The sequence below is a fragment of the Thunnus albacares genome, chromosome 3, assembly GCF_914725855.1.
Source record: "Thunnus albacares chromosome 3, fThuAlb1.1, whole genome shotgun sequence".
NCBI lineage: Eukaryota > Metazoa > Chordata > Actinopteri > Scombriformes > Scombridae > Thunnus > Thunnus albacares.
In genome coordinates, this window is record NC_058108.1 from 37,501,909 (window position 1) to 37,522,562 (window position 20,654).

Genomic DNA, 20,654 nt, shown 5'->3' on the forward strand with positions numbered 1-20,654 from the left:
GTGCAGACAGACAACCAAACCGAACAAATGATCCAACAAGACTGAACTCCAAACCAAGACTTGAATACTAACTGAACTAACAACAGATGGGGAACAGGTGACTAGACACAAGGGCAGGCTGGCAGTGATTGGCTGGGAAAGACACTGGGAGCAAGGCAGGGCTGACGAGGATAATGCAGGGCAGGTGTGAAGGGACAGCAGACTGGGGAAGAACACTGGCGACGTCTCAAGTCTCTTATTTGATCTTTCCTCGCCTGAAGTTGTTCGTGGTCCGCCATTTTGACAGGCGTCCCAAGTCTCTTATTCTGCTCTGAGGAGCGAAGAGACATGAGAGCAGCCTTCACGGAAGTCCTTTACCAGCCGACACGCCCCCTTATTGGATATCAGTTATTGATTGGACGCTGCAGCTGATCAGACTGATCTGATACATCACTGCAGTTTCATACCGAAGTGGAGACAGATTACAGATTAAATTTAAGTGTATCACTACCAAGTTTTATGTTCTATATAATTAAAAATCTGTCAATTGTTGGTCTGTTCAACAAAAGAACCATAAACAACTTTCTTCATGTATTAGAAAGATTTTTCTTTTCATGATCTGTTATTTCCTCCATTAAACTGTTTCTTCATTTATCGTTATTTCCATTCAGTCACATGTGAGGCTGAAAATTCCTGAGCGTTGGGTTTGATATGAGTTACAAAATTTCCATTTTTCAGTGTTCAAAAGACACTCTGATCATATTCTGGGTTATTGAATAATGAATTCACCATCAGGATTATCAAAAAATACAGATGCAAATAATCAATAAATAGTATAAACATATTCTGCCAGTAGAAATGGTTCCTGTGTGTCTGAGCAGCACACAGTATAAATGCAGGTTTTTCTTAAGGTGTTTGTTAAACATGTAACAAGCATCATCATCTTCCTCCTCTTCTTCGTCCTCCTGCTCCTCATCCTGTGTTACATGTTATTAATCAGTTCTATTCTTAATGAATTTAAAGGAGTAAACAGAACATTTATGTCTGTGTTTCCACTGTGTTTGTTAACAACGTCACAATTAAAAACCTTATAAAAACTGTCCCATTGAAGCTGGTTGCTGCTTTACAGTAAAGACAGTTTTTATTTTACTGACAGAGAAAGTAACTCACCAGCAGTCAGAGAACACGACAGAAACACCAAACTGACATAAACATGACTGGCTGCTAACTAGTAACTCAGGAGGCACAAAATAGAGAAATGAGAAGAACCTTGTGACTACAGTAATTACGTAAACTCTCTGGGCGGCGGTGCGCTCCTGCTAAAGCTTCCTGCAGATTTGATTTGACTTCCTGGTGTGACGTAGTAACAAGTAAAATTTCTAATAACTTAAAAAGAGCGAAGAGATAATAACCATCACCCTAATCCATCTCAGAGCTGTTTTTTCTTGTCTTCCACAATACCATGAAAGAAAAAATATAATTGGTCAATTCAAGCTAAATTCCTGGAGACGGATGTCTTATAAGATCAGTAGATTAGTAAAATACTAAAATTAAATATATTTTAACCTTCTAATAATCAACAGATAAACAAGAACAATGTGACTCTGTTTCAACATATCACTGGTTTATTTTCTAATAATTCATTTACAAAAACTAAGGAATCATATTTCTACAAAGTAAAATTATTGGTACATTTGTTTGAAAAAAAACATATTTACATGTTTTTGGAACCTGATTTTAGTGGATATACATACTTATTTATATGAAAACATTTTCAGATTGCAAAGTAAAAAAAAAAGAAAACTAAAATATATTTGGTGTCTCGCAGCATTTAAAATCCTGGACACACATTACATTCACTAAAGCAAAACAACTGGAGACGTTTCCGCGTAGATTTTGTATGAGTAGATTAGTATGACTAATAAAAAGTGTGTTTGTCATCAATGTGAGTGTTTCTCTACACAGGAGGAGACTCTTCCTCCTACACTGAACACAGAGACACTGAGGAACCAGGAAATAACCCACACCAAAACCCAGGATACAGAGGTTCAGTGAATGTGGTGTTGAAGGTGTGGAGGTGGATCAGTGTGTCAGAGGAGACTCTGTAGAAGGACAGAGTGCCAGCAGGATAGTTCACATACACTCCTACTCTGTTAGGGACAGAGGAGGAGGAGGAGGGGAGGTCTGTTCTTGTATTATTGTGCCAGACAGAGTAATGACCACCATCAGAGCACCTCAGACTCCAGGACTGATTATTCCCTCCAAACCAGCAGTCAGTTCTGTCTCCTTTCCTTCTGATTCCTCTGTAACTCACTGATATAAGAACCTCTCCACTCCACTTGACCTCCCAGTAACAGCGACCAGTCAGACCATTTCTACACAACAGCTGTTCCCAGTGGTCAAATCTCTCTGGATGTTCAGGATATGGCTGCTCCTCTGTCACTGCTGTCACCGTCCTGTTGTTATCAGACAGTTTGAGGTTTCTGTTTACTGTGTTTGTGTCCAGTTTGAGTTCACAGACATCTGATGAAGAGAACAAAACACAATACAGCAGCAATTTATCATCTAACACACCTGATGGTTTATTTGTTGATTTATTAACAGACTGACTGAATGAGATAAAAACTTTATAATAACTCATCTTTTTGGATCTTCTTTCAAACTGAGAATGTAATGCAGATAATCAAGCTTTTGATTTAAAATACTTTAACATGTGCTGCCTTGTTTTCATGAATCAAAGTGAACACACACTTACACTTCCTCACACCAGGTTTCAGCCTCTGTTCCCCACAATGATCCACCCTGGAGGAAGAAACAAAGTCAGAATGAACCTTCAGAAGTTTCCTCATCAATGATCTTCATAAACCTTCACTCAGATCCAACATTAAGACAAAACAGCTGGATTTATAAACACATAAAAGCAGCTTCAGCATGTTTGGATTCTGTGAAGAAGCATCAGAGCTGACCGACCTCAGAGGTCTGCAGGGTTCAAACTGGATCACATCATCACTGATCACACTACCTGTTGCCTTATTCTCTTATTTAACTAATTCACTCTCAGAGTAACTGGACGCTGCATCACTGGTTATTCTGGTTCATTTGGGGAGTTTTCAAGTGAAGAAACATAAATAATTCTTTTCTGCACCATCACTATGATACCAACACTTTTCTGATATTGTTTAGCTGCTCAGCTGCACTCTGGTCCCATGTACACTCATCATTTCAAGAGTCTCATATCTGGATAAAATCCAGATCAGGTTTAATAAACTGTTGTTTACATTTAGTCACATTTATGTGTCTTTGTTCACCAGATCTTAAATCTGATTACAATCAGTCCTTATTTTCACGGCTATGTGCAAATCAGGGTCGACTCTCCTCTAGTCCAGCAGGTGATGCTGATGCACCTGAGGCTGTTTGACAACAGAAAAAAACACTAGAAGAAGAGCTTTAACAGTTAGTTAACAAGTGCTTAAACTGACACAAACACATGCTTGAACATTTGAGTGAGACAGTTTCTTGTTTTTGTGGACTCTAACCTTCCTCTTTCACAATCATCATTCAGTGTCTGAACTGATCAGGGATCAGATAAACACAACAACAGCACGTTACACCTCGAGTGGAAATGAAGTCACTGTTCTGAGATGATACATGACAGTGATGTCAGGATAAAAGAGGTAGATGATGATTCATATCTTCTTTTACATCCTGTTTTAAAGTTTTTTGTAACAGGACTGCACGATTCTGGTAAAACAATAAATAAATAAAATAAAAGATTATTTCACTTAAAACTAAAATCATGATTTTCTCCCATGATTCTTTTAGGTACAAGATGCAACTTCTGGAAATCAAGCTAGCTGTAGCATGAGACTCCTATGGAAGCAACTCCGCTTCCCCCTCCCCTCCCCGTTTCTGCTCAGTAGCTCCGCCCCGCCCTTCACCTGCGTCAACTAATGAAGTTAAAAACTGCCAGTGTATTAGGTCATCTGGCTAAAACTAAAGCTGTCTGATACAACAGTCCTGTAAACAAATCCTCCATTTATGGAGGTGATAATGTTCAGTTTTGTTTTAACTTTTTCAGTGTTGTTTCAAATGTATGATAATTTTGGAAGATCCAGATTGTTCTGCTGTTGAAATGTATTGTGCTATACTGACAGGGATTTCTATTATTGTGTCCACCCCATTATATCAGTGAGGTTAGGATAAATAACAGGAAACACCTCTGTTTAATGAAATACAGTTCAGCAGTATCACAGACTAAAATGATCACACAGTTGAATGAATGTCTCTGAAAACAGTTTCAACAAAAACCTTCATGAAGTGAAGATTTACTGAAGGACTGTTGTATTAGACTGCATTAGTTTTAACTAGATTAGTATGATACATTGTCTTTGTTTCATAATACTTGTTTTGGCTAAAAACAAGACATATTGTACCTTGTTTTTTCTGGCACCATTGAGAAAGAACCTGCAGTGCGATACAACTTCATTACAGAACTCAAATAACTCAGAACTGAATCATGAACTCTCAGAGTCAGCCAGAGCTGGAGTCTTGAAGCTTTAAAAACTGTTTCACATTGAATTGGTTTGTATCACACTGTACTGCTTAAAACTTGCAACCATGTGCCATAACATTACCAAAGCTAAATACTTATAAATGCAAAAGCACGACAGACAAAATGCTACAAAACTTTAAGTTTTATTACACTTATTATAGAGATAATTACATCTAAACCTGCCAGCTCTCTACTTGAAAGATTTACCAACAACAACCATGATAAATAAAATGTCAAACTTTAAAATAACATATACTGTTAAAGTAGTGTCCATCTCCTATCAAGGTTATTTTTTCTTTTCATTTTCCAGGTTGATTGGAAGGCTGCTGTTCTGGTCGACTGCTGGAGTTTATCGTGTGCTACCTGTGGTGTCAAAAACAACAAAAAAATAAAACAGTTTAGGAATTATGTGTTACATGTGTTTATGTATGCATAGGCATTTCCAAATCATTATTTTTTACATAAATATTTTTTAAAATTGGTTGCAGTTTAGGCAAACAGGAAACAGAATCTCAGTTTCATGTTTTCTGCATGAAGACCTCATATTATGAAACATGGAATTCAACTTTTAGCTTCTGAAGTATTTTATTTAGAAAGCTCTGATGGAGCTCAGGATTTATCAGGAGGATGCTGCTTTACTCCAAACAATTTCACTATATGAACCTGGACTGTGTGTGTGACCTTTTGGATGTGTAGAAGAACACAGAAGATTAATGAACATTATATCCTGATACATTAGATGGATAGATAATTAATGAAGTTAGGCTGCTGTGTCTCGTACGTAAATGTGCACAGCGTCTCAAAGGGGAGACGCACTTATTGTTTCTCCTGCGTTCGCATGTCTGCAGGTATTTAATAAACTCAGACATTTTGGGGAGGGGATGTTTAATAGTCAGCGCCCCCGCATCTGCAAATGAAATCATGTTCTCGCAGCTATGGGTTCATCTGCTGATTTATGCGCCATTTATGAACCACATTCACAGCCAAATTTGTATGTATTTCCCTGCACAACCAATAATGGAAAACCAATCACAGTGGTATAGATACTTTTCTTGATAGAATAGAGTGTAAGGATGCCATTTTCTGTAAAATGTGCAGATTTGGGTTTTCATGAGCTGATTGGTACTGAAGCAACAATGGCTGCAGACTATAAAAAGCCTCCCACCCCATACCCAGTTGACCCACGTCCACCTTCCCTCCTCCCCATAAGCCTCAGCCAATTGCAAAAAAATTTTAAAATTCGGGATTTCAAATTCACTTCATCCCTGGGGTGCTCTAAAATCTATGTTTTTTTTATTGAAAGGAATAACAGTAAAACAAATTGGCAAAAAAAGAAAAACGGGCTGGTTTTGATTGTTTTTTTTTGGTATTTTATTCTGACACCAAAAACAGTTTTCTGTTTTTTGTTTTGAAACAAATAACGGATTTACCGTTTTTTGATTTTTGAATTACAAATTATCCGATGACACCCGGACCTTCATCCTTCAATCCAAAGAGGAATAACAATAAAAGCAATTGGCAAAAACCAAAAACGGGCCGGTTTTGATTGGTTTTTCGTTATATGATTCTGTGTCTGTTCATGAAGTATAATTCATTTGCAGTTGTTCACGTTGTGTAATGAAAAACCCCATTTTTGGGGGTATTTCCAGATTTCATTTTCTTAAGAAGTGCAATACAATTCAGTGCGCTAAAGTGTCCACTTGTTCTATTATCCAACCTTTATGCATAAAGAAAATTGAAACATGAAATTGCGAGGAAACACAGATAGCTCGCCTTCAAAGTAAAAGTTGCACGTTTGGAGCGTGTTGGCTGCAGCTCAATTGAAGGAGAGCTACACTAAATAAATAAACAAATAGCCTATATAATGAACACAATTAATAACTTCTTTTACACACTTTGGAGATAAAACTATGTAAAAAAAGAAAAAAAAAGAAAAAAAAAGAAGAAGCAGAAGTGGCAGAACCAATACAGGGATTTTCAAAGTAACGCAGCGTGTTTTATAGAGACGCACTGAGCCGCTGCAGACATTGACGTTACATACAGGTGAGTCCAACTTTATGTTTGTGGTCTGCTTGTCTTGTTGTGTGCATGACTTTATCGAGTTAACCTTTCAAACCAAACACAGTTTGAATTAGCCTATTTACCTGCCCACCACTGTAGCTAACCGTAGCTAAACTAGCTACCCGTTGTAGCTAACAAAAAGCTGTTGTATGTTAATGTTACTCCTTTATTATTATCAGCTGTTTTGCACATCATTTGGATTATTTACAGTGTGAGATGTCAACATATATGGGAGAAGTGAATTAACTGGACCTTCTTCAGTCATATATGTAGGGATTACGGGTGTTTTGACATGCATTTTTGATTTATTAAGCTCACAAATGTGTACATTACCAGCAATGTATTTGTGCATGCAAACTATAAAGTAAAGGAATGTAAATAATATAATAAATGTTATTTGTCCTATTTGACAGGTGTGGGACCTCCATTGGTATGCTGATGCATAAACTCATCCAGTGACTGCACCAGGATAACCTGGAAACAGCCAGAGGAAACTAGCTGGAAATTGGTAAGTAGAGAGCAGAGTAAAGTCCATCATTCAGACAGTGACACATTTAAGTTGTTTTGAATGAATGAAAGTGCTGACTTGGTTTTAAATAGTTTATTTTTTGTGTTTACATCCATATTGGGTGAACAGTGAAGCAACTGTAGCCCCCTTTTTAGGTAGTCTGCCAACTGTAGGACAATGCAGGAGAAGAATGATCCTAAATATACAGCAAATGCAGCCGGGGAGTTTTTTTTTAATGACCCAGCAGCGGGATGTTCTCCACTGGCATTGTCATTCACCTGACCTCAGTCCAGCTGAGCCGGTGTGTCACTGAAAATCAGACCAAAGGCAAGTTTATAGTTCAGGTCCGACACAGAATCACCAGGGGAGATATAAGTGTCCTCTGGGATAACAGACTTCAGACAGTCAATGTGATTTGACACCAAATGTTAGATATCATGTTAGAATTGGAGAACTTTAGTTACAAGTACAAACTAAAGCTACAATTCCTACACTGTTCATCTGTGGATGTAAACACCATCAAGGTAAAGAGGAAAGATTAACCTTATAGTCATGCTTTCATTTCAAAGCCAATGTGCTGAAAGTGCAGATAAATTACAACAGAAGTAACAAATATGTGCAACGGTGAAAATAGTCTTTCTTGATGATATTGGATGAGCATTTTAAGAGGGTACACCTAATTCAGCGATCAGAGTTACTTAAACCAAGCTCTCGAGGGACTCTTCTTGGGGCTTGGCACTAGTTTCTACATTCAGTTCCATCTCCAAGCCACTCCAACGAGTAGTGAGTAAACACTGGCATATTTTGGAGAGCGACCCCCATATTGTGAGTGCATTCCAAATTCCACCCAGGTATTTTTATAAGAGGTCCTCCAACTTATGTGATCTCTTAGTGAAGACTGATTTACCTAAGAGTCACAAGCACTTTTTTATCTCAGATTCCTAGTGGTAACTTTCCTTGTCATAATTGTGTACATTGTTATGCTATGATTAAGGGTATGCTATGATTAAGGGTAATCATTTCACCCACCCGAAATATGTTGTTTATTTGTTAAGATGTCCATGCAACTTATATTACGTTGGTAAAACAAAACGAGAGTTAAAAACTAGGATCTGTGAGCATAAGTGTTCCATCCGCAATCATGACGATAAATCATCTATGGCTACGCATTTTAACGGCCATAACCATAGTTTGTCAGACTTACATTACATGAGCATTGAAACTGTGAATATGCCATGGAGAGGTGGCAACAGAGTCAGAATCCTTCTACAGAGGGGGACATACTGGATACACTCCTTGAATACCCTCATTCCCGAGGATTTGAATGAGGAGAATTCATTTTCCTGTTTTCTATGAATTGAAGATAATGCTTCATTTGCTGACCTAAAGATATAGCTAAAAGATATAGTTAAAAAACGACCAAAATTTATCTAAAAAATGTGGCTTAAAACTGAATAAGAGTCAATTTATAACAGTTTCTGTGGAACAACCACAACGCCGATGTATTATCTTGTAAGTGTGTAAGTTACTCTTTGCTAGACGCCATTGTAGCGGACAAACACAGCGCCGCCGTATGCGTCTTGTGAACTACACTCTTTGGTAGAGGAGGTATGACGTCAATGACAGGCGACCAAATGAAACAGTCTGTTACTTTTATTAAAATTACAGATTTCTCTGGGTTTGAAAATTGTTGGAAACATTCGGGATAATGCAAGTACACAACTCAACAACATATATAACATAGGTCTAGTTGATTTTAGACATTTTAATAGTAATATTTTTTGTATTTATTTGTTTCTTATGAACTGAACAGAATTTGGTTTTGGTTTTGGGTTTACTGGATTTCTATGAGATGTTATAACGCTATCTTCTTATAAACTGTGAATATGCCAAGGAGAGGTGGCTACAGGGACAAGGTTCTTTTGTGGGAGGAGACATATTGAACACACTCTAAATACCTTCACTCTCAAAGGATTGAATAGGAGATTTAATTTTCGTTTTATGAACTCAAGATATTTTCTTCATATGATCTGTACATAATTCTCTATGATGTGCCACATGAGTGAGATTTGATTTCTATTTGTCTTTTTATGTGTCTCCTTATGAACTAGACATGAGTTGCTTTTGCTTTTTTGTTTATTTTGCTTACTATGTTATGACTCATATGTGTAGCTCCCTCTGCTAGTATGAACCTGTTGTGTGAGTTGTGGATGTCTATAACTAAGTCCACCTGTCGAGGATTGTGTTGATTGCCAGCATACACGCTGAGGAAGGGTGCCTGGCCTGAAACGTCTGTGTGGCAATTCAAAGTTAAAATCAGTTGACTACGTGTGCTGTCCTAATCCCCTTCTTTATTCAACTTCTTAAGACAAAGAAATCTGGAAATACGCAGAAAAATTGGGTTTTCATAATACAACGTGAACAACTGTAAATGAATTATACTTCATGCATGGACCATTCTGACACTCACTTACACCATTCTTTGAAACAAATAACAGATTTATCGTTTTTTGGTTTTTTAATTATAAATGAATTATAAATTATCCGATGATACCTGGATCCGGTGTGTCCAGGTATGTGTGTCATTTTTATGGAGGTTTTTGACCTGCAGGCGGCCGTGCAGCACAGGTCGGGTCTGTCTCTCCCGTCGCACAGCACACAGGCCTGAACGAGTCCAGTGAAAAGTTTCAGGAAGCGGCTGTGCACTGGTCTTTACCGGAGGCGGGGTTTTCTCTTGTAAAACCGACACTTACTGTTTTAAAACAAGTCTGATATGGAGTAAAACTCCTGACTGTGTCTAGATCACTGTGTAAATTGAAGAGAGCGACACAGGCTGCACAAACCAGTAACCAAAAAACAGAGTCCTGGGGGAAAAGCACCTAATTAGTGGACACTAAAACACATTCAACTGGTGGACATTAAAAAATAACTCACCGATCACGAATCGGTTCTGCTCTAATACTTCAAAGTGACAGAAAACAGGGCAGCTTGTGGCTGAGTTTACCAGGCGTGATGTTACTGATTGATTCTCATTACTAGAAATAAAAAGAAGTGTAGCTTAGCCTGCTGCTGCCATAAACACACTGCGTAGTTTTCTGGCATAATTTACAAGCACAAATGGTGAAAGAAATGTTATTGGCCATTATGAAATTATGGTATTATAACAAAGCTATAAAACTTACCAGTCAAGTAGAAATGATGCTAAATTGGCATCCGTGTGGAAATTTCTCTTCTCTCTCAGCTCCCTCTATCTGGTGAAAGCGGCACCAAAATAAATCCTTTGTTTTCTTTTTGCTTTTTTCTTCTTCTGCAAAAGTCTTTCCTTTCTTGCCCTTCTTTGTGGTGTACGTTGTCTCAGCTAATGCAGGAATCGGGGACCTGCTAGCCTGCGAGTCAGTCATATAGTGACATCTCCCAGCAGCTAACGCTAGCGCTAGCTTGGCGCCTCATCAGTCAGAGTAGTAGCCCAGAAGCACAGGCACGTGTACCCCTGACTTAGGCCTTCACTGATTGGTTAGTCAACACAAGACTTGTGTAGAAAGCTTTAGAAGGGAATATCTCTGCCGCTGCAGCCTGTGCAGTGAGTCTGAGGTCAGAGGAGCCAATGACAACAACTCTTCACATTAAGATATGCTTTGGATCAAATTGCATATTGTCCCTTCAAGAACACAAACTTTATAAATGAAAAAATATTTATTGTCTTCATGCAGACAAAAACAATATGATCTTATTTTACAGTGTTTTTGTCAGAACTGAGGGAGGATACATGTATTTCTTCTTCCTCTTTATCACTGAGTTTCCTTCAGTTTGACTCATTTTTGTTGTTGTTTCACTGTATTTTACTCCTCTAACTCTCAGATTTTAACACACACTTGTCATTTTGTGATGCAGTTTAGGGAGTGATTGGGAGTGCTTGGTTTGATGTAATAGTTCTCCCTGCTAACACATATACATCAGGATTATTGTCATGTAAGAATAATATCTTAGACTGAATGAGATAGAGGCATGAATTAAGATCATGAAGCTCTAAGTTGCAGTTAAAACAGGCATGTTGTGTATTGTAGGTGCTGCTACATGATCAGCACATGATTCTGGTCTGATATTAGTTAGGAGGTCAGTCTCAGTGGGGACAGGGACTCTCAGCACATCAGTTATTGTCTTCACAGTTATCAGCAGTGCTGCTGGTACAGACCTCAGCTTGTCAGTTTCGACAGAGAAACAGTGTGAGCTATTGTTGTCTGCTCATACCTGAGAGTAATCAGTTTGCAGTGTGGATTCTTCAGCATCTTCTCTCCTGAGGCTCCTGGATGATTGTAGCTCAGATCAAGCTCTCTCAGATGGAAGGGGTTGGATGCCAGAGCTGACGCCAGAGAAGCACAGCCTTCCTCTGAGACCATACAGCCTGACAGACTGGAGATACACACAATTCTTGACTAAAAATCGATTCTCAATTCAATAAATAGAAAAAGAGGACACTGTTTCAACGCTCTGACTCTAGTGCTCTGTGTGCCAAAGCATTCATCTGTGTTATTAGTCCACTCAGTTGCAACATGAAAACTAAACAGTTAACTTTCCTTAAAGTCCAGCTCGAATCACATTTAGTCATCCTTTTCTGTAGTCAAAAATAATGTTGAAAAATGTTTTGGTTTTTTTTTCAAAGGCAGAAAGAAAGGTCTTTGGGGAAATATCAGAGATGCCCCTTTATGTCTGGGTCAGCTGGGGTGGTGTGTCTATGTCTGATTGTATGGAAATACGTATATTTTTGTTTTTTTCTCCATGATGACACCCCATATCCCATATGTCAGATCCATGTCTGTGAAGATGGGGAACTTATTTCCATGCATCAAACACAGACACGCCACCCCAGCTGACCCAGACATACAGGGGCTTCTGATATTTCTCCAAAGACCTTTCTTTCTGCCTTTGAAAAAAACATTTTGCATTACATTACATTACATTTCATTTAGCAGACGCTTTTATTCAAAGTGACGTACATTTGAGACTGATACAACGATGCAATACAATGATGCAACATTTGTGCCGTATATACAGTGTATATATGTGTGTGTCTATATATATATATATATATATATATATATATATATATATATATATATATATATATACACATACATATATATATGAAGAACAATCTAAGCTGTAAAATCCTACAGATTTTTAATATTTTCAGTGACATTCATCTGTCCGTAAAGCAGCATTTAAATGGTCATCTACTAAACAAATAGTTGTCTCCTTATCTGAGAGTCTCCAGTGTACAGTGTGGACTCTCCAGTGCAGCAGAGAGCAGCACAGTAACTCACTGGTACAAACAAAGGAACTCAATCCTCCTCAACAGTCGAATGTGTAGCACCAAGGCAAAAACAGTGTCCCAAACACCAAATACATTATCATACTTCTTGTGAAGTTAAATATATCATGCAGACAAAACATAATACTTTAACATAAAGTTCAAATCAGACATGTGCCGTGATTGACAGGCTGCCACCTGAGACGGCACTGGAAGTTCTTTATCTGGAAAAGAAAAACATCCAGGATATAGAAAAGTGTTTTTACAGAGGCCCAAATCAATAGGAGGGATGGGTTTACCACATTTGTAGTTTTATTATTGGGCGAGATACAGGCCAGAAAAATAATACACAACTTGGTTGAACATGGAAAGGGTCTCTAGCTCTTCCTCCTCCTTTTTTTTTTTTAACCAGCATTGCTTTTCCCAGCCTCTGTAGCTAATCTGGTAGTCTTCTCTCAGAATCTGGACTCAAATTAAAAAACACAATGGCCGGTGAATCAGGTCTTTATTGGCCCCTATTAAAGCAAATCATTCTTTTGCACAATTGTTTAATAGCATATTATTTGATGACTGGCATCAGGAATACTGATGTCTGTCTTCATTTGACCTCAAACAAGTCTCCACCCCTCCCACTCACAAAGCAGGCAATACACTTGATCTAATTTTCACACGGAACTGCTCCACAGCAAATTTGACTGTCACCCCCCTACACCTGTCTGACCACTTCTTCATTCAATTCACAATCACTTTACCAGGAAATCCTCACGCTCCTCCACAAATGATCTCTTTCCGCTGCAACATCCGGTCCCTCACATCGTTTCAACTTTCCAATGAGGTATTGGCTACCCTATCTCCTCAAAATGAATTTTCCTCACTCACGGTCAATAAGGCTACAGACACTGCTCCTCACTAGCTACCTCTCTTAACAATCTCTGTCCCCTAACTTCCAAACCTGCTCGCATCACCCACCCTAGTCCATGGCCTACTGAAGTCATCAGAGAGCAAAGGGCAAAACTCAGAGCAGCGGAGAGAAAATGGCGTAAATCCAGAGAGTCCACTGACCTCAGTGACTATCAGGGTCTTCTTGCATCATTCTCCTCCAGTCTAAAAACTGCTAAGACAACTTACTATCAGAACAAGATCTGTGGCGCCACAAATGCAAGGAAAATGTTCTCTGCTTTTAATTCACTCCTCAATCCATCTCCTCCTCCGCCCTCCACTCTTCTCACTTCAGACATGTTCACCTCATTTTTCACTGACGAGGTCTCTGCCATCAGTAACCAGTTCACTGAGCCTGACCAACCCAGTCTACAGCTGCCCACTAACAGGGCCACACTGTCCTCATTCTCCCCTATGACCAAGGAGGAAGTCTCCAAAATTCTGCTGGACTCCCGTCCCACTACCTGTCCACTGGACCCAAAACCATCCAACCTGCTTCAGAATATTTCCCCCACACTTTACTCCGCCGTCACACACATCATCAACTCTCACAAGCTCGAGTCACCCCTCTGCTCAAAAAACCTACACTCAACCCAGCTCAGGTTGAAAACTACAGACTGGTTTCACTCCTGCCCTTCCTGTCAAAAGTAGTTGAGCACACAGTCTTTAATCAAGTCTCTGAATTCCTCTCTACCAACAACCTGTATGACCCAAATCACTGTGGCTTTTAACAGGGTCACTCTACCGAGACTGCACTACTGTCGGTTATGGAATCACTGCTCAGCTAGAGCTCCTGGTCAGTCCTCTGCCCTTTTGCTACTGGAACTGTCAGCTGCTTTTGATACAGTTAACCACCAACTCCTCCTCTCCACACTCACTGAGCTTGGTATCTCAGGATCTGCCCTCCGCTGGTTTATTTCTTACCTGTCAGGGAGATATTATAGAGTATCTTGGAATGGAGAAATGTCCAAACTGCACAGCTTATCCACAGGGGTTCCCCAAGGGTCAGTGCTTGGTCCCCTTCTTTTCTCATTATACACCACCTCACATGGCGCAATCATCCACTCCCATGGTTTCTCATACCACTGCTATGCTGACGACACCCAGCTCTTCCTGTCATTCCCAGCGGAAGACCACTCAGTCTCCGCTAGGATCTCTTCATGCCTTGCAGATATATCAGCATGGATGAAAGAACGCCTCCTTCAGCTTAACCTCTCTAAGACCGAGCTCCTTGTCATGCCAGCCAGTCCTTCCATACAACAAAACATCCAGCTAGAATCAACCCAACTCATGCCCACAAAATCTGCCCGGAACTTGGGTGTCATGATTGATGACCAACTAACCTTTAAGGTTCACGTGGCCTCAGTCGCTCAATCGTGTCGATTCGCCCTGTACAACATCCGGAAGATCAGACCCTACCTGTCTGAGCTTGCAGTACAACTCCTGGTACAGGCTCTTATAATATCACGCATCGACAACTGCAACTCCTTACGGGCAGGCCTCCTTGCATGTACACTTAAACCTCTGCAGATGATTCAAAACGCAACAGCGCATCTGGTCCTCAATCAGGCCAAAACAGCACCCCACTGTTGATATCCCTCCACTGGCCCCCAGTTGCTGCCTGCATCAAATTCAAAGCCCTGACACTCGCTTACAAAACAGCAACTAAAACGGCTCCTGCCTACCTGAACTCCCTCATTCAGGTCTACACTCCCTCCCGACCACTACACTCTGCCAATGAAAGGCACCTGGTACCACCACCACAACAGGGCCCTATCGTCCTATCGAGCCCAAACTTAAGCTTTATGGCACTTACTCGTGTTCTTGTCTCCTGACTAGATCCCTGCTTGTGTTGTATCAGTCTCATATGTACGTCGCTTTGGATAAAAGAAAATGAAATATGTAAATGTAAATGTGATTTAATGGATCTGTTTACAGATCACGTGTTTCTATCTTTTGAGCAGTAAAAAAGGAAATGTATTTGCCCAAGTTGAACTTAAAATGTTTTTTGTTTTAATATTTGCAAGTGCAAAGCTTTGTTAAGAAAAAATAATGCACTATATCTTGTGCTCCAGAGCAATCAAGGTTTCTGCCAGTGCATTTCCCATCGGGTCTGAGTTCAGCCCCCACCGGGCCCAACATTTGGAATTTAGAAAGAAAAGTATATTAAGATGTTTTCCAAACTAAAATGTGTTATACAAGGAGAGTAGCTCCTTTAAGGAATAGCTCAGAGCGCAGCGAGTGTACAGTTGAGAAAGAGAGAGAGAGAGAGAAGACGTGTGCGTGACAGTGAGGCTGCAGAGACTGGAGCAACCAGCCTACTATCAGAGAGCAGGCTGAGCAGGCAGAGAGCGGGAGATTTTCTCCCGAAAACAAGAACCGAGACCAGGAGAGCCATGAGAGCAGCTGCTCGCTAACAGCTAAGTGTGTTTACAGCAGAGAGCAGGAGGGAGGACAGACATCTCACTTCACTACTTTGTGCTACAGATGGTCACAGAGCAGACACTTTCAGTTTATAATTGTGGCATCCGTCGTTTGACTAATTATTGATTACACACTTAATATTTTACAAATTAGAGTTTTTTTATGTGATGAACGTGGGTGTGAAAATTAACTAAATTGGTTTTATGTCTATAAAAAAAGCAAAATGACGGTGCAGGCAGTGGGACAAGTAATGTAATTGGTGTATGCATGAACACTGTGTTACACCGGTAACGCCTTTGCCAGATTCATTCATGAAACAACAACATTATCATTATTATTATTATGACAAAACTTAGGAGTTGGAGAGACGGGACTACGATGGCGATTTTTGATTGTATAGATTTTTTCTTCAACGAATTGGATAAATGTTTATGAGTTTTATCTCCCAAGTCTTTTTGAGGGTTAGTCTGTGTAAAGAGAGGAATGTATCACAACTACCGGTCAGGTTTCCAAAAATTTTGCTCTGGTCTCTGAAGGATGAAGCCTAATGATTTTGGTGACTCCCTGACTTTTACTTGAGCACCACCCTCAGGACAAAATTTCCACTTATTTACACACAAGAAACACAAAAACTGAATTAAGAGAATGCCGTGAAACTAACAGCACATTCATGCTCCCCAGAGCACAAAGCCTTCCTCCGATTAATAAAGTTTTAGGGCCCTATTTTAACGATCTAAAGCGCACTGTCTGAAGAGCATGGTGCAAGTGCATTTAGGGTGTGTCCAAATCCACTTCTGCTATTTTAACGGCAGAAAAATGGTCGATGCACCAGACGCATGGTTCAAAGGGGTTGTCCATAGTCTCCTTATTTATCATGGGTGTGTTTTCAGCATAACATGCAATAAACCAATCAGTGTCATCTCCGATTCCCTTTAAGAGGCAGGTGCGCTTGCACCTTGGCCGATTGCTATTATGACAGCACATTTGCCAAGTAGTAAGAAGGAATGTGAAAAGAAATGAAAATGAGAGCGCACAATCCATAACGAGCACACTGGCCTCTGCTGCTCCTGAACCTTCCCGTGGTCCCAGACCACCAGTTTAAGATCCTGTTCATTCATTTGTTGTAAATTTCTTCTCGTTTGTTTTTTGAAAGGGTTTAATTTTTTAATTACAGCTTTGGTTTCTTTAAAATTGTTTTGTTCAGTCATGGAGTATCAGGTCAAATCAGCAGGTTTTAATTGCTGAAAGTATGGAAACTTGATCATTGTAATCTTAAAAATGTCAAAGAATATTTGTTAAATATTGTTCAAAAATTAAATCATTAATTTTAATCATGTACAGAATCATCAACACAGTTATCAGGACTCTCCAAGGTTCTGATCCTGCTGCTGGCAGCAGCTAGAAGCTGTGCAGATTTATTTCCTTTTTTAGTTTAATCATTGTTTTCACCTCATTTATTTCCTCATGTCATCATGTATGGATGCAGCAGGAAAGAAGATCTGTGTCTGATCCGTTGTTGTCCATCTGTTTGAATACCTAAGTGTATTGCCACAATTTGGTCAAATACTTAGACTATTTCATCTGTCATTACTGTGATTAGTTAATTCTGATAAATATTATGACTAACCATTATGACATGTATTTTTTAAAATATGTTAATGTACACAATAATAATCCAGTGTTTCCCCTTTATTCATTCAGCACCGCCGCTGCAAAATTATGAACGCTACTGCTTAAATTTCAGACGATCATTAATATCAACGGGCTACTAATGATTTTCACTCACACACTGTACAAGCACAATAACACCCTTCGTTATTGTGGAATTTTTTTAGTCGTCCTCCCTCTCTTCGTTCTTCAAAGGACATCTACGTGAAAGGTACAAGAGAAGCGTAGCTCCATTAAGGCATAAGGCAGTGCTTGTGTATGTAAATGTGTGTGTGTGTGGTTGCGCGAGTGCAGAGAGCGAGCGGCAGAAACGTGACGTGAACGCGAGCAGAGCAGAGGAAAAGTTTAGTTGTCAATATGGCAGTAAATGTACGGTACAGACTGTGTGTCAGTTAATAAGTGCTGCAGCTCCTCAAGACAAAGAAAATACTCATCTATCGAGGGGGGTTAGCCCCGAAGTTAGCAGCAACGCATTAGCTTAACTTGACCAGGCTCACTTAAGGTGGACTGACTTTCAAGGTGGACCAGCAATTCTCAATGTGTCAATCTCAGCCGCTCTTTAACAGAAAACAGAGAAATGTCTGGCTGATGAGTGTCTTGAGTTTTTCATATGCCCCCCACACCCCCGCCGCTCCAAAGCAGTCAACCTAGGGGAAACACTGATAATCTTTCACATTGTTATTCTTTTATTTGTAATCTTTTGCATGTCTGTGTGCTGCTGTTCGTCCTGTGTGTGTAACAAGCAGAGTGTATGTTGTGCACCAGCCTGTGTAGTCGCATATTACTATAATGTACTATAATGTATAAAGTGAAACGCTCTGCCATTGACTTCAGACCAGGTTTTTGTTGATCAATAGTTCAATTGCTCTCTGCTGCCTCAAGATAGCAATGCGCCAACAATATGCCTGACCACACCTCATTTTAGGACCAACACACCCATGGGCACTCTGATGGGCCCAAGTTCATTTGCTATTTCAACAACGTCGGCGCTGGACGGGAAAATGACAACTGCATCGATCTTAAACTAGCAAAGACACTTGCGTCACGCTGGGTGTAAGATAGGGCCCATAGTGTGAACAAGATGGAAAAAAGATAAAAATGTGTGATAATTAGTCCCTCTAGGAAGTAATGGTGAGCAGTGATTTTGCTAAATTACAGCAACTCTTCTGCATGAAATGTCCAAATCAACAGCCACTTGTGGTTTGGACCAATCGTGGTGTTTGGTGTGGTGGTAACTGATGTCATTCAGGTGGAAGATGGACAAATCTCACCTGCCAACAAAGCAAAACAATTCCCAAATGTTTCTAAATGAGGTTTGATTCAGTTAGTCAGAAGAGTACAAGCTGATGTTGTTCAGACAGCAAAGATGGACAAAATCTACCTCAAACATAAACATGAAACTAGATTTTTATGTTGATGAATTTATTTAAATGGCATTATTGACTGATTTTATTTGTTGCTAATGTTGAAAGTTTATTTAATAAAGGTTATAAATGAAACTCAGGTACAGTATTTTTTTATTTTTATAGAACTTGGGAGTCCATGGTTCTCATGTTCATCAAATACATTAAACATTAGAACTGAAATATAGTTGTTTCTGTGATATGCAGGATGCTTTTTATCCAAGGAAGTCATTTCATATGACTATTCAGTGGTAGTAGTTTTTTTTTTTAATTGCAATTTTTGCAAATTCCTGCAATTTTACCACCAAAAGAGCACATAAAACATCACAAATTGTATCATAATTTTTGAGAAAAGATGATGCAAAATCAAACATTTTTGGCCACAAAATCACAAAAAAACTGCAAAATCCTGGAGGGAGTGTGTAATGTAATTATGTGATAATGACTCACTTCAGTGTCTCCAGTTGGCAAAGAGACTCTGCCAAGAAGTCAGAAAGGAGTTGGACGCCGTGGTCTCGGAGGTCATTTCTTGCCAGATCCAGAACCCTCAGGTGGGCGGGGTTTGACCTCAGACTGGAAGCCAGAGCAGCACAGCCGCTGTCTGTGATCTGACAATCAGCCAGTCTGTTGGGGAAAATATAGGTGGTTAGATGGTTACATACAGTGCCAGACCCCTGTACATACAAACCTGCCCACTGCCCTGACCCAGTGACTCCACATACAAACCAGTAAGTCATCTTTTCTGATCTGACCAATCAGTCAGTGCTGAAGTGACTTAAAGTCATCCCTCTTTTGCAGCCAAACATAATGTCAATGCATTTTTTAAATGTTAGCAGTTTTTTTCTTATTAAAAAGAAGAAAGGTCATCTGATGGATTACCTGACCTCTAGACTAACTGAGCGACCACAGACATACACTTCATATAACTGCAGTACGGCCTGGTTCAGCAGCCGATCTGTGAAACTTCAAGTTTTAATTTAAATCAATGTCTGTTAAGTCACTATCTATCGCCAAATAAAGTAACACAATGGTGATTGAGCCTATGGCCTGCTGATGAAAGCTCTTGCATTTGCAGTATTATGATTATTATGAATCGGGTGACAGTAGCGACTTTAGGGCCCATAGTGTGAACAAGATGGAAAAAAGATAAAAATGTGTGATAACAAAGCCCTCCAGGAAGTAATGGTGAGCAGTGATTTTGCTAAATTACAGCAACTCTTCTGCATGAAATGTCCAAATCAACAGCCGCTTGTGGTTTGGACCAATTGTGGTGTTTGGTGTGTTGGTAACTGATGTCATTCAGGTGGAAGATGGACAAATCTCACCTGCCAACAAAGCAAAACAATTCCCAAATGTTTCTAAATGAGGTTTGATTCAGTTAGTCAGAAGAGTACAAGCTGATGTTGTTCAGACAGCAAAGATGGACAAAATCTACCTCAAACATAAACATGAAACTAGATTTTTATGTTGATGAATTTATTTAAATGGCATTATTGACTGATTTTATTTGTTGCTAATGTTGAAAGTTTATTTAATAAAGGTTATAAATGAAACTCAGGTACAGTATTTTTTTATTTTTATAGAACTTGGAGTCCATGGTTCTCATGTTCATCAAATACATTAAACATTAGAACTGAAATATAGTTGTTTCTGTGATATGCAGGATGCTTTTTATCCAAGGAAGTCATTTCATATGACTATTCAGTGGTAGTAGTTTTTATTTTCAAATTGCAATTTTTGCAAATTCCTGCAATTTTACCACCAAAAGAGCACATAAAACATCACAAATTGTATCATAATTTTTGAGAAAAG

The 20,654-nt window shown here is 39.4% G+C and overlaps 1 protein-coding gene across 7 annotated transcripts in view; it reads right to left on the minus strand.

The window, feature by feature from the left end:
• Nucleotides 1-1,582: 1,582 nt before the first annotated feature.
• Nucleotides 1,583-20,654, minus strand: part of LOC122975069 (NACHT, LRR and PYD domains-containing protein 12-like) — a 59,824-nt gene continuing 40,752 nt past the window's right edge. For 4 of the 7 annotated variants that reach the window (XM_044343309.1, XM_044343291.1, XM_044343276.1 and 1 more), the window contains 4 exons: nt 19,293-19,466; nt 11,349-11,510; nt 2,735-2,781; nt 1,583-2,502 (listed from right to left, as the gene is read on the minus strand). In XM_044343309.1, coding sequence (XP_044199244.1) covers nt 1,961-2,502; nt 2,735-2,781; nt 11,349-11,510; nt 19,293-19,466 — 925 coding nt within the window. In that variant the 3' untranslated portion in view covers nt 1,583-1,960. Of the gene's footprint in view, nt 2,503-2,734; nt 2,782-3,513; nt 4,895-11,348; nt 11,511-19,292; nt 19,467-20,654 lie in introns of those variants that run through there. The other 3 variants (XM_044343285.1, XM_044343267.1, XM_044343300.1) reach the window with 2 other exon arrangements.